Source organism: Vitis riparia, chromosome 7, assembly GCF_004353265.1.
Source record: "Vitis riparia cultivar Riparia Gloire de Montpellier isolate 1030 chromosome 7, EGFV_Vit.rip_1.0, whole genome shotgun sequence".
In the NCBI taxonomy this organism is placed as follows: domain Eukaryota; kingdom Viridiplantae; phylum Streptophyta; class Magnoliopsida; order Vitales; family Vitaceae; genus Vitis; species Vitis riparia.
In genome coordinates, this window is record NC_048437.1 from 26,798,623 (window position 1) to 26,812,151 (window position 13,529).

At 33.9% G+C, this 13,529-nt stretch overlaps 4 protein-coding genes across 5 annotated transcripts; 3 read left to right on the forward strand and 1 right to left on the reverse strand.

Annotated features, from left to right (window-relative positions):
* Positions 1 to 6,975: 6,975 nt before the first annotated feature.
* LOC117917681 (GATA transcription factor 15-like) lies at positions 6,976 to 8,237 on the forward strand. Its single transcript, XM_034834037.1, has 3 exons — positions 6,976 to 7,421; positions 7,500 to 7,622; positions 7,723 to 8,237. Exons 1-3 carry the CDS (start codon positions 7,398 to 7,400, stop codon positions 7,993 to 7,995), a joined length of 420 nt encoding a protein of 139 aa, XP_034689928.1. The 5' UTR covers positions 6,976 to 7,397; the 3' UTR covers positions 7,996 to 8,237.
* Positions 8,238 to 8,395: 158 nt separating this feature from the next.
* LOC117917680 lies at positions 8,396 to 9,946 on the forward strand. 2 transcript variants are annotated; one of them, XM_034834036.1, is made up of 2 exons: positions 8,396 to 9,173; positions 9,259 to 9,946. In XM_034834036.1, the coding sequence occupies exon 2, from the start codon at positions 9,275 to 9,277 to the stop codon at positions 9,788 to 9,790; it is 516 nt and encodes a 171-aa protein (XP_034689927.1). In that variant the 5' UTR covers positions 8,396 to 9,173; positions 9,259 to 9,274; the 3' UTR covers positions 9,791 to 9,946. The 2 variants fall into 2 exon arrangements, with proteins under 2 accessions (XP_034689927.1, XP_034689926.1); XM_034834035.1 differs by having other exon boundaries at positions 9,272 to 9,946.
* A 393-nt stretch (positions 9,947 to 10,339) lies between these two features.
* Positions 10,340 to 11,232, reverse strand: LOC117917749 (sulfated surface glycoprotein 185-like). Its single transcript, XM_034834125.1, has one exon. The coding sequence runs from the start codon at positions 11,127 to 11,129 to the stop codon at positions 10,614 to 10,616; it is 516 nt and encodes a 171-aa protein (XP_034690016.1). The 5' UTR covers positions 11,130 to 11,232; the 3' UTR covers positions 10,340 to 10,613.
* Positions 11,233 to 11,640: 408 nt separating this feature from the next.
* LOC117917750 (histone H1-like) lies at positions 11,641 to 12,703 on the forward strand. The gene is made up of 2 exons (XM_034834126.1): positions 11,641 to 11,821; positions 11,944 to 12,703. The coding sequence occupies exons 1-2, from the start codon at positions 11,759 to 11,761 to the stop codon at positions 12,439 to 12,441; spliced, it is 561 nt and encodes a 186-aa protein (XP_034690017.1). The 5' UTR covers positions 11,641 to 11,758; the 3' UTR covers positions 12,442 to 12,703.
* The last annotated feature ends 826 nt before the right edge of the window (positions 12,704 to 13,529 follow it).

The following is a 13,529-nucleotide window of genomic DNA, read 5'->3' on the forward strand; positions in this document are numbered from 1 at the left end:
TTTGTTTTTCTGCCGTGGATCAAAACTTGTCTTTTCCCTTCTTCTTCTTCCCCTTTTATAGGGCTTCCAAGCCATCACCTGGCTAGTTGAGTACATCAACTTTCTCCTAAGGAAGTGGTGTGTCAAGAGGGTGAACGTCAAAGGTTGTGTGGCATCCACGGTTGGGTGGACGGAACCCGTGTCAAGTGGTGAGTGGTTGACCCCTTGGGTACTTGCTACCAAAAAGATAGGTTAGAGCTTTGCTTCGAGACCTGCTCTTGATATCAATCTTGTCACAACCCCTTGTTCCTCGTACCAATCTTGTCACCGTCCTTTGTTCCTCACACCAATCTTGTCACCGCTCCTCATTCCTTGTACCAATCTTGTTACAACCCTTGGTGTCTATGAGCATGAGTCAGGGTACAAGTCGGTATGTTATTCCTACGGACCATATATGTTTAGCTCTCCTGGATCGACTAGTGGGGGGGTCCCGGGAGATCCAGGCTTTGATTTTCTGGGCATCCTACCTCGGTGGGTGACCCATAGTGGTTGTCTTTTGGGGTGAGCTCTGTTATATTGGGAAGATTGATCAGGGGTGAGGTAGTGTCATCCTCTTTTAGTTAGCGGTTTACCAACCTGGCTTTGAGAATCGTCGCATCTGGAGAGATCTATCCGGATTGCGTGATTTTGGTTATCCTTTCGGCAAAGGCATTGGTTCTAGGGGGGTACCAGCCACTTGAACGGGTGGGCGGACCCATGGGTTGGACACCAATTAAGTTTGGTACCTCCAATTCCTTTTATTGTCTTTATCAAAATTTGCTTTATTTTTTGTAAAAGATGTTTTTGAAAATTTTACTTTTGAGGTTCCATTGTGTAAATGATTTTTATAATTTTTTATAATTAGTCAAATTGATGATTGAATTGTCATCAAATCAATGACGTGGTAAATGGTAAATATATATAAGTAAGTATAAAAAATTAAGAATATATTTTGTTCAAAATTTTAATAATATTTCATCTTATCAAATTAAATTATTATAAGGAAAAATATAAATATATTAATGTTTTTAATCTTATTTAATAAAACATGAATAATATTTAATTTTATTTAGATTTTAAAAAGTTATATATCTTATTATTTTATAATTTTAAATATCATTGCATTATTTAATTTATATTATTTTCATACTATCTTATAAAGATAAATGTACATTTAAAAATTTATGTTTATTTAAGAATTTAAATTAATGAAACTAAAATATGCTTTTATTAAATATTTGTGTGCTTCAATTTATATAATTTCATAAATCACTCACTAGCCGTCATCTCTTTTAACTTTTCTACACCCCATCTACAGTGACAACTTACACAAACTTGATTTCCTTGAATCACAGAAGAGTTAGAGTTGATCACAAGCTTAATGCAAAAGATAGTCCCTTAGCAAGTGATTCGGCCTATCGGAGATGTCGATTTTGGACAAAATCAATGTGCAGCAGCTCCTTTGCCCCTATCGACTCGTACATAAACATCTGGTTTGATCCGGTACACGATTTGATTGCTGGTTCAGAGAGTTCAATTCTAGTTTGACATGTGATCGGACTACAAATGGAAATCTGATTAGGCCTTAAGTGCTTGGGCCTATTGGAGATGTCCATTTTGAGCAAAATTAATACACACCCATTTGGCCCATTGGTTCACACATAACCGTTCTGTTTTATCCGATTGATGGTTTGACCGTTGATTTTAACGGTTCAATTCCCATTTTACATGTGAAAAGGTTAAAAGTAGAAACTAGGGGCCTGTTTGTTTAGTGTTTTCAAGAACTGTTTTCTGTTCTTGAAAACAAAAAACACCAAAAACTCGTTTGGTTGAGAGAGTAGTTTTTGTTTTTGTTGTTCCCCGTGTTCTCAAAATGGCACTGTTTAGAGAACAACAAAATGTTGTTTTCCCCGTTTTTTTACTGTTTACAGAACAAAATTAAACAAAAAAAAAACAATCTGTTCTCCGTGTTTTTTTTTTTCTTCCCGTTTCTTTCCATTTTGGTACAATAGCAAAGAGATCCCTAAAACGGATCCAGCAAAAGAAAAGCAATTTTTTTGGTTTTCCTTGGGGTTTTGCATGGATTTTCTCGGAAATCAAACGAGGATGAATTTTCCCAGAAATTGAACGGGCATGGATTTTCTTGGGAATCAAACGGAGGCATGGATTTTCTTGGGAATCAAACGGGGTTGCAGAAAAATAAAAATAAATAACAAGATTAGATTAGTACCTGGGAGGATTGAGAGTGGCAGAGGAAAATAGGGCCTTTTTAGGGTTTCTCTCGTCTGGAGGGCAACTTCAGAAAAGGGCTTCAGAAAAGGGCTTCTTGATGCCCGAGTGAAAAAAGGCCATTTCATTTTGAGAGGAGATAAAAAAAAACTTAACAAATCACGATAACAAGTTTATCTCAACTTAAGAATATGCTATTATTTTTCATAAAGTTAAAGATTAAATAAAAAAAATATTAATAAAAATGATTTTATTATGTTTGATTTATTTTAAAAAAATATAAAAATTATTTTTATTTTAAAATTAATAAAATAAATAATTTTTTTAATTTAAATGAACTATATATCTAAAAATATTTATAAATTTATAATATAAAATTACTTGAAAAAAATATTTTATTAATTAGAAAAGAAAAAAAAAATCTTTTAAACGTGTTTTTTGTTTTATTTGTTCTAAATTTTTTTTTTATTAACTCAACCAAACATGTTTTTTTTGTTTTTGAGAACAAAAACTGTTTTTTAAAATTCAGTTCCCAAACACAATTTTTTTTAAAAAAACACCAAAAACTGTTCTTAAAAACTATTCTCAAAAACTGTTTTCCAGAACAGTTTTCAAAAACAGCAACCAAACAGGCCCTAGGGGTTTGTTAGGTTGGTTTTTTTTAAAATTATTTTGAAAAATAGTTTTTAAGAACAGTATTATATGTTTTTCAGAAAAAAAAAAAAAAGTTTTTAAAAACTGAATTCTAGAAAACAATTTTTGTTATAAAAAAAATATTTGGTTGAATTAATAAAAAAGTTTTTTAGAATAAGTAAAACAAAAAACATGTTTGAAAGTTGTTTTTTTTTTTAATTAATAAAGTATTCCATTTTGAAATTTTTATACCAATTGTAATTTTTTAAATAAATGATAACTTTGTAATAATATGTAAGAATATTAATTTAAATAATTTAAAGAAAAAAAAATGGTTTGTCGGGTGGGGGTATGGTGGTTGGGTGGAGTTCATATTCATGGAAACATAAAAAGTAACTAGAAAAACACAAAAAAAAAAAAAAAAAAATTAATAATAGTAAAGAAAAAACATGGAAAACAATATATTATTTGAATAATAATAAAATAATGAAAACATCTTTTTATTATTATCAAAAAAATAGTTTTTGAGAACATAGAAAATACAAAAAACAAAAACATACCTCCTTTCCCCAAACACATTTTTAGTGTTTTTTATTTTTAAAAACGGAAAACAGATTTTGAAAACAACAACCAAATATGCCTTAAAACTTTTTAGGGGCAAAATAACCTTTTTTATAGAAAAATAAATATATAAGGTTTAACCTTTGTAAAACTTATGTAATACCTTTTTATAAAAAAAATAAATATATAAGGTTTAATCTTTGTAAAACTTATGTATAAATTTGTAGGAGTGACGTCATAATTTTTTTTTTTCAAAATTTAATTTAAAACCTTAATTATCAACTAAAGTTTTATTTTTTAAATGATTTTTAATTGTCAATTAAAGTTTTATTTTTTAATTAAAATGAGAAAGATGATGGAAAAAGGGAAATAAACTAAAAGAATTAAAAAAAATTAGGATGGTCTAAAGTGGAAAGACATAGACTAGTTTGCATATAAGCTTCTCTAGCAGCCCAAACCAAAGTTTATTATATGAACTGAAAACTATTTTAACCCAAAATTTGGAAACTAGATTGAAAAGAGTGTTCGATATCTTATTACCATATGTTATATTTGAAATTTTCTACTTCTAACACATTTTTTTTGGGTGTTTTGTGTGAGTTTGTTTACTTCATCAGATCACCCATGTTATGATATAAATTGGAGGTCTATGAGTGTTTTTTTTTTTTTTTTTTTTTTTTTTTTGTGGGAAGTTGAAGGTCGTCGGTTAAGTCAATTGTGGATGTGTTGAGGGCCTTTTGTGTTCTATTACTCCCATGTTACCTCTTGTCCGATCTCACTCGACTTCTCTCTTTCACAAGGCATTGACTTATTTGGATTGTGTCATTTGTTTGGTTGTCAAGAAAATAAATGAAAGCGGGTAGTGTTCACTTAGACACACTACCCGCTTTCCTTAATTTCTAGAACAAAATCAGTGTTGTGTAGGTGGACAATTTAAAATTTAATGGTCCCACCTCTACACCCTCCACCTAGAAAATTTAAAATTTATCCAAAAAAATTCCTACAATTTAATGGCAATAATGTCTTCGTCAAGCCACATGTTTGGACAACATCATAGCCCATGGCAAATATTTCAAAGTATGAGCTGGTATTACGCATTAGATGATAAGTTCACAAAGCATAAGTCAATATCACACATTAGAGAATGAGTTTACATATTCAATGACCTCTTGTGATGATTGTAGTAATACTATGGTCATAACGCTCGAAGCATGAAGCTCACATTTGTAAAATAACATATTAGTCAAAGAACTAACATTATTAGAAATATCGAACTAACAAAAGGATCGATGAAATTAAGTTAGGCAAAACCTTGTATTTAATTATTATTCTTTATAAATATGTTTTTTTAATCGTTCTAGGCTTATAGATTTTTATCTTTTCAAGATTTTTCACTCCATCTCTTGATATCATTATTTTATTTTCTCTGTCTCTTCTTTGATTAATTTTCTTATGATTATTTTGGATTAAGAAAGTTACATGGTTTTAATTAGTAGATTAGAGGGGAATTCAAATTGAAATTTGTTTAATTAATCCTTCAAATAGTTGAAATAATTTTCAGCTTGGGTTAGGAAGTAAAGGATACTTGAGTTTGTGAGTTGTGCAATTGTGCAGTTGATGTAAAATTTAGAGGACAATTCTTTAGCCCAAATCAAATGTTAGGTACAACATAGCATTTTCCAATCTTCTGAGACTAGAAGAACATAAAGAAGAGAAAATGGTTATGGTCCATGGACATAAGGTCATGTTACCGAGGGAGTTGCAGCCTTCTGCAAATGCATTCTCCTGTTCCCATCCATGCTCTTACTTCACAGTTCACACAGACACGGCCTAAGAGTCTATGCATAAAAGAGGGTAAAAGTCATGGCTCAGATATCAATGGTCTTTTTTTAAGTGGTAAGTGTAAAAAACAAATGAATGGCACATAACTTATCTCGCATATTGGGGTGGGAGGAAAAAGAGTTGATTGAAAGAAGAGTAAACCATCATTTTTCTATTGTTTTTCCATCATGTCCCAATTATTTTGTTCATGAGTTTTGTGACAAGGTTATAGTTTTTAACAAAATTACAATTTTTTTTTAATTTATTTTTATTGTGATTTTTTAAACTTTATCAAAAAAATATACTTATGTAGATTATTTAATATTACTTTTAACTTTTCAAAATCGGTTTCAAATAAGCTCTTAATAAATATTGATAAAAAAAATCTTTAAAATAGTAAAATTTATTAGAAAATTTATTTTTTAATATAATTTAAAAAAATAAAAAGAAACGTTTTAAAAATAATTAAAATTTTATGGGCTTTTAAGTCAAACATAATATTCACCCGATATTTTTTTTTTTGACCTAAAAATATATAAAATAATAAATATTATTTGAAAAATAGATTCTTATTTTTTATATATTTTCAAATCAACCCCATGGAAACACACCATTCCCAAAACTTATAAACTAATCCAAAACCCAAACTCACTTCCAAAATATGTGGCTGAAAGGATTCCCTTCTGGGATTTGTAGGTTGATCAGAGGGTGTGAGGTTTCTGTCTCAAGAGGGAGAAAGAAAGGCAAAAATAGAAAAAACAAGAAAAGGGCGTCTGTGTCTGCACAACTGCCAGAATATATGGGCCGGATTTTGTCTCTTTATACATCTTTTTGGAAATTCTTTTGGCTAAATGGATGTTAAAATAGTGGAAAAAACAGCTTTCCATGATTCTAGCCTTTTCTAGCATGTGTCTTAAGGCAAAAAAGCCTATTGGGTAATTGTCTAATAAGTGCCTCTTTTTATAACTGAGTTGGCATGTCTGTTTGAAAATTGAAATTCTCCCATTAGCACTCATTTGACTCTTGAAAAGTCCACCCAAGTTTATGGGATTTGCCCCAAGGGCTCTTTCAATTTGAGTTCCAAAATTTGTCAAACTTATTTTTAAAAATATAATATAAATCTATATTTATTTGTAAAAATGGCGTTATTCTTACATATAAGTTTTAAATTTTAAAAACAAAAAACAACAAATATATCAAAATTAACACATATTCAAATTTTGATAAATTTATGTTAATCTTTTTATTTTTATGTGATAACTTATATTAAATAGGAAACAAAGTCACGGGAACTATATAAATGCATATTGTGATAAATGGTAACCTTGATGTGAGGTTTTGTTAGCTCATGTGAGGGATGCGTGCTTGTTTATTTGATTTCGTAATTTTATGAAATACAACGAAAATATCATATATGTATTAAGGTATTTATGATATTTTATATCGGATATAAAAAAATTTATCATATAAATACGTTTTAAAAATATGGAAGCTTTTTAGACTTAGAATGGGTAATATTCACCGGAGTGGATTCAGGTTGTTACATTTTAAGATTTCATTTAATTAATGAATATTGTATTTATTGTTGATATAAAATCATTACTTGGTTGATATCCAAACACGTCCACCACCACGGTCATGGTGAAATGGTTGGTTGTAGTAGAGAATATTTTGAATATCAGGGGCGTTGTGGTCATTCTAGAATTACCAAAGCTAGGGTTTCGGGTCCTGCTGACTAGATTTGCATGCTTTTGTCCTTATATTTAGATACTCTGCCCCTTTTGCCCTTGTTCTCCTCTGCTTTCTTCCTCCATTTGCCCAAGCCGTGATCCTATCCTCCCTTGATCGCTGTTTTCATTTCCTTTTCCGTAATAAATCTCGATCTCTACTCCATTTCCTTGTAACAAACACTTCTCTTTTGTCTCTGCTACCTGTCGGATTTCTACATTTGTGTTTAGTCTATGCCCTTATTTTTTTTCTTTGAGTGAAATCTGGAAGCTCTTTACTCTTTTGAATTTAAATAGTTTTGATTCCATCTCAGAAACTTGTGATTTTAACTGGCTAAGCTCATGATCAAGCTCAGGAAGGTTGATCGTCTTTTGGGTTTCTTCACTTTCTAGAGATAAGTAGTTTTGATGATGATGGATCCCCAAGAACAAGTGAGTGATATCTTGCTCTACAAATGGGTTTTTGTTTTTTACTTCTCTTTATATGTCTGATTCTATCTTTCCAAACAGGTTTCGGGGTCTGAGAAAATGAATACAGATTCTCAACCAAACAAGGCTGAGCAGAAGAGAAGCTGTGCGGATTGCCACACCACAAGAACACCTCTATGGAGAGGCGGACCAGCTGGGCCAAGGGTGAATGATTGATTAAACACTTCCATTTTCTCTTCAATTTAGGCTCTTCTCTTCATTTGGGTTACTGGGTCTGTGCTGATTTTGATTTTCGTCTTTTCAGTCGCTATGTAATGCTTGTGGGATCCGATACAGAAAACAGAGGAGCGCCCTTCTGGGGTTGGCCACAGGAAGAGGAGAAAAGAATAAGAAAAAGATTAACAGAAGCAGTGGCAATAGTGAGCTTGTTTCAGTGAAGCTCAGATTGATGGCTTTGGGAAGAGATATGGTGTTGCAGAGAAGATTGGGATCTGGAAAACAGAGGAGGAAGTTGGGAGAAGAAGAAGAAGCTGCAATACTGTTGATGGCTCTCTCATCTGGTTCTGTATACGCCTAGCTAGAACCTAGAACAAATGGATAAAAAAAAAAATGGAGAAAAATGGAAGTGAAAACTGAACCCTAACCAACATACCTACCATTGTCTTCTGGTTCTGAGCCAAGTGTTTGACCCATGTTTTACATTCCATAGTTTTGACTTTTGGGCTAGTTTTTTGGGAAGGATTGAAAGAAAAAGCAGAGGAAAAATGATCACGGATTAGTAGTAATGGGAAGAATTGAATGCAATGATGTTGATTCTCATTTTGTGTTAGCGTACTATTTTATCCTTCAAATTCTCTATTAATTTCAGTGTTTTGGTCAAATGCACAAGCCTGGTTCATTGATTGGCCTGCAAAAATGTCATTAATTAGAAACTAATGACATTTTTCTTATTAACTACTCATCTCCACTTTCATGCATATATCATCAAAGCATTCCCTTCCTAGATATTTCATTTAGGGTATGTTTGCTTTCATTTTATGTTCTTTTTAAATTTTTATTTTGAGAAATAAATTTCAAATTTATGTTTTTAGAAATGAGTAATCCTTTTAACTCCGAAGTATAGCTTAGGTTGAACATTTCTTTTAAAAGGAAAATTAAGAATAAAGAAACACTGAATAATTTTCACCCAAAAAATAGTGGCATTTTCTATTTCAAACAGAAGAAAAAGGTTGTATTCTCACTTATTATCAAAGTGACAGAAGGTTCGAGGTGATCCTACAGGGTGTCGCTGCATGGTTCCACATGCTTCCTCAAGAGCCAGAAGGTGACGTGGCTTCCTCAAAGTTTCTAGCTGATTCTCAAGCGTTCAGGACAAAGCGATGAAGGCGTGAAAGAACCAGAAGGTGCCACCCAAAGTACAGCGTGGCAGTGTGACAGGCTGACACGTCAATTACTTTCAGCACCTGTCTTGCCGCAAGCTCTTTATACACTCCCTCACTCTCTTCACAATCTGTTGAAGTCTCTCTACAATCCCCATTTTGATTAGTTCTGTCAAATCGAGGAAATTAATAGAAGATGCAATCAAGATTAGCAGCTAAAGCAACGACGTCCTATTGGGTCTTCTCCTTGGCCCGAAATCGAGCTATGCCGCGCGGACCCGCCTCTGCCACAAACAGTGGTCGCACAGCTGACCCAGAAACATACACTGCAGACCCAGGTATCAGGGAGGACCTCGTTCACCCTAAAGACAACGATGTAAGAATCTTCTTCTTCTTCTTCTCCCTCTCCCTCTCTCCGGTCATTTCTATGTTTTCTGGGTCATTTGAGACTGAAATTACAGCATATACTTGTAGAAGATGGACGACTCTCAGCAACGAACAGAGGATGTGAAACCCAGTAAAGAAACAGTGCCATTTGTGCCTCCAAAGCCTCCATATGCCGCCTCCCCAAGGCTAGAAACCACTGGAGTGAACCGTCCGTTGGACCCCATTACCCAGCAAAAACGCAGCATAAGTACAGATGCGATCTGCGCTGGAGTAGACGGAACACCATTGCCAAACAACGAAGAGGGTGAGCAGAGACGACGAGAGGTGGAAGAAGAAGATTACAGGGCTTATTACAGCCACCACAAAGCGTCACCGCTGTCAGAGATTGAGGTGGTTGACACCAGGAAGCCAATTACGAGAGCCACCGATGGAACGTACGGGGACCACGAAGGCGATAAGGTAGTGATCGGTTGGTTGCCGGAGCAGCTTGATACGGCGGAGGAGGCGCTGCAGAGAGCTAATGAGATATGGAAACAGTCGGCCATGAGAGGTGATCCTGATTCTCCTCAATCCAGAGTTCTGAGAGCTCTGCGTGGTGACTACTGAGTAAATTGAAAATGGAAATGGTGCTCGCAATGAATGAGTAAATCTAAGATGAAAATGTTTTTTTTTTTTTTTTTTTAATTTTTGGTAATTATCTGTCTTGGTTTAAACTTTAAAGTAAATATGTACAAATAATATGTGTTTGATATAATATTTTTTAAAAATATATAAGAATAATGTGGCCACGATGACTTGGAACAACAAATTTTCTAGGCAAAAACCCAATGTCCACCTTCTTAAGGTTCTGGATGGTCTCTCTTTCTGATTCTGTTGACTGTTGACTTTCTTTCTCAGTTTTATTTTTGACAAATGTATTTTAAAATAGATGTCAAAGTAACTTTTGAAAACCATTCTTTAAAATCAATTTTCAAAAGTAACCTTGAAAATTATATTATTAAAAGAATTTTAAAACTTTTTCAAATTATTACCGAAAATATTTTATAAAAAATTATTAAAAATATGTCAAATTTGTTAGCTTATGAGTCCTTTCCATTTTGTTCCCTTGATTCTTGTGGCTGTGAGCAGTTGCAAAAACATAAACGCAGACACATCTGATCTAATATCGACAGAAGACGAAATATTATTAACATGGAATGGAAGAATGGAACAACAATAATAAAGAGGAAAGTTAACAATCTTTATTTTCCCCACATCTAGCTTAAGATATATAAACAACATATTAGCATAAAATTACGCATGAAGTTGACAAACTGCTTCAGTCACCATTGCCGCTGCCAGATCCGCATCGAAGCTGCAGATGTTTTTTTTTCCTTTTTCTTTTTCATTTGAACCAGCTGGTTTATATATGATTATCTTTTTGGTTGTTTTAGAAGAGGTAGAAGAAACTGAGGGAAAGAAAAATGGAAGAAACAATGGGGTGGTTTTTGAAATGAGCGGGGTTGGAAAGGGAAGAAGGCGGAGGAGGGATGTAATAGTAAAATGGAAAGTAAGGGAGAATTGGGTCTGGAGGGGAGAGATTTGGTGGGTACCATCCACCGCCACCTCCTCCGCCTCCGCTGCCGCTACCACCAATGGGAGGGAGTGGCGGAGGGAACTGCAGGCTGTCAGGTGGTGGCGGGCAATCGGAGACGGGGGAAGAAGGTGGTGGTGGTGGAGCAGGAGGAGGAGGGCAGAGAATTGTGGGAGGAGGAGGCGGTGGCGATGGAGGCAGCGGCGGGGGAATGGGCTGACAAGGGTTGCTGCACTCAGAGCACATTGTGCATGAGATTTGGCCCTTGGACATTGTTGATATTGTTGTAGTAGCCACTGAGAATATGATTGAAGAAATGAAGACGAACAAGAAAGGGAAGAAAAGGGTGAATAATGGCTGTGGAGTCGCCATTTCAATGGCTGACACTGGGAGATAGTATTTACTGAGATGAGAAGAAGGGCAGTCTAGTAGAAGAAATGGGGATTGAGAGGGAGAGTGTACTGGAGATAAAGAGAGGGAGGAGGAAGAAGACAAGATTGGAAGTAAGATGAGAGGAGAAGAATGCAAGCGTGTTGATGGCCTCTCCATTCATACATGTGAATTATCCTCTATGGCACCATTATCAAAACAAACCAACAAATTCCACACCCTTCTATTCCCCAAGATTAAAATCACCCACATCAATTTTTTTAAGAGTAGTAACTTCCCAAGGTATTGTTGGTTTTGGACACACCCCTACAAATACCATTCCACAGTATATATAATTTGAGATATATACACGTGGGGGGCGGATCCTTCTATTCCGATTCTTGATCTTATCCAGCGGATTTTTAGTCAATGACCAGGCCATGGGATTGGACCGCTTGCAGTCCACGATGTCATTTGTCTATCAATAAAACACCTCCACTTCATGCCTTTCAAAACATACCGCCAAAGCAATTTGAAATCAAATTTTCAATTTTCAAAATTACTTCATAACAACACTTAAAACTTTAAAACACCACAGCGTTCATCGTTCTCACCCGAAATTGTCTGAAGAAATGGCTCCTGCGAAGAGCAAGGCCTCGGATCTGTCTTCCACGCCTCACCCACCTTACTTCCAAGTCATCTCATCTTTCCTTCATTTCCGTTTTTGTTTTTTCGCTTGCGTTTCTTTTCATTTTTGTGCTTTTGAATTGCTGTCTGGAATGGATCTGTCTCATTTTTTTCATTTTAATTTTAACAGATGATTTGTGAAGCGATATCGTCATTGAAGGAACGAACGGGCTCGAGCCAGCAAGCGATTTCGAAGTTTATCGAGGAGAAATACAGCGGGACTCTTCCTCCAAATTTCAACAAACTACTTTCAGTGCAGTTGAAAAGGTTTGTGAAATCAGAAAAACTGGTCAAAGTGAAGAACTCCTTCAAAACTGCTGCCACAGAGAAGGCGAAATCATTGAAGAAGAAGACGGATGCAGTGGAAAACAACGAGAAGAATGCAGCGAAGAAGATAACGAGTAACGCAGTGAAAACGAAGCCGCTAGATGGGGTGAAGACCCCTGATATTTTGAAGAAGAAGAAGAAGGCAGAGAAAGGCGCAAAGGGATCGGCGACGGTGACGAAGAAGATGAAGCGTCTGAGTCAGGTTAAGACCCCGGAAGCAATGAAGAAGGCTCCGACTCCTGTGAAGAGGAAGGCTTCCAAATCCGCAATTTCTTCAAGACCTCCACTCAGAAAAAGGTAGAACAGTATCTATCTATATATAACAAAAGAAGTTTTTCTTTGAGAAAATGACTCGAGTGTAGAAGCCTTGTAGGGAAAACCATCTCAGAGCGTGTGATGGGAAAATGCTGCTTTTATTTTACCTTTTGCCCTAAAAAATTTGGTTGTAGTCTTGTAGATGAAGATCATGAATGGTATCATGGGTTGTCTTTGGGTTTTCTCTTTTTGTGTGTTCATCAAGGCTTCATCACATGCAATGAGAAATCAATAAGGAATTGCACTTTCTAGGGTTGTTCTTTGGTTCATCACATGCAATGAGAAATCAATAAGGAATTGCACTTTCTAGGGTTGTTCTTTGGTACCCGCTCGGCTACCTATCCACATTTGACCCAATAAAAAGATGACATGTGTAAAGTATATATCATTAAAAAATTTATAAAAACTTATCAGGTAAAGATTACTTGTTGGTGAGAAATAATCGCATGCATTTCATATATATCTAAATATTACAACTTTTTTTATAATTTATTATTAAATAACAAATATAATTTATTATTTAATGCATTATTAAACTCTATCTAAAAAAGAAAATCTTACCAATTACTTTTATACTCTTATTATTCATATATATATATATATAAAATGATAGTAATTTAATATGAAAATTAAATAATTTCAACTACCAAATTACAAAATATGTAAAATGTATTTTGATGAATCAAATTTCAAGATCAAGTTTAAAACTTTTTTAGAGAGAAAATTTAAAATTTGTATTATATGAAGAAGATGAAGGATTTCAAGTAATTACAAGTGTCAAAGGTAATATTTGATATTTTTTTATCCAAATATAATTGTTGTAGAAAGAAATGTGATGTTAAATAACGATTTTAGAATTTTTTATGAGTTTATTATAAAATTTTGTTATCAAATTGTTATTAATATTTTTATATAATTTTTCTTTTTTTGTTCATAGATTAAATTTGAAGATAAAGTTTTATATGTCTTGAAGGATATCAAGTGATTACAAGTGTTAAAAGGTAACATTTGATTTTTTTTTTTTCCATTTACATATAACTATTGTAAGTAGAAATGTCATGTTAAATTACATTT

Excerpts from the sequence above, each read along its gene's own strand:
- LOC117917750 (XM_034834126.1), top strand. The coding sequence starts at position 11,759 with ATGGCTCCTGCGAAGAGCAAGGCCTCGGATCTGTCTTCCACGCCTCAC. Across the intron at positions 11,822-11,943 it reads CTCACCCACCTTACTTCCAA|ATGATTTGTGAAGCGATATC; the intron begins GTCATCTCATCT and ends TAATTTTAACAG.
- LOC117917749 (XM_034834125.1), bottom strand. The coding sequence starts at position 11,129 with ATGGCGACTCCACAGCCATTATTCACCCTTTTCTTCCCTTTCTTGTTC.
- LOC117917680 (XM_034834035.1), top strand. The coding sequence starts at position 8,994 with ATGCAATCAAGATTAGCAGCTAAAGCAACGACGTCCTATTGGGTCTTC. Across the intron at positions 9,174-9,271 it reads TTCACCCTAAAGACAACGAT|AAGATGGACGACTCTCAGCA; the intron begins GTAAGAATCTTC and ends ATATACTTGTAG.
- LOC117917681 (XM_034834037.1), top strand. The coding sequence starts at position 7,398 with ATGATGATGGATCCCCAAGAACAA. Across the intron at positions 7,422-7,499 it reads TGATGGATCCCCAAGAACAA|GTTTCGGGGTCTGAGAAAAT; the intron begins GTGAGTGATATC and ends CTTTCCAAACAG. Across the intron at positions 7,623-7,722 it reads GCGGACCAGCTGGGCCAAGG|TCGCTATGTAATGCTTGTGG; the intron begins GTGAATGATTGA and ends TCGTCTTTTCAG.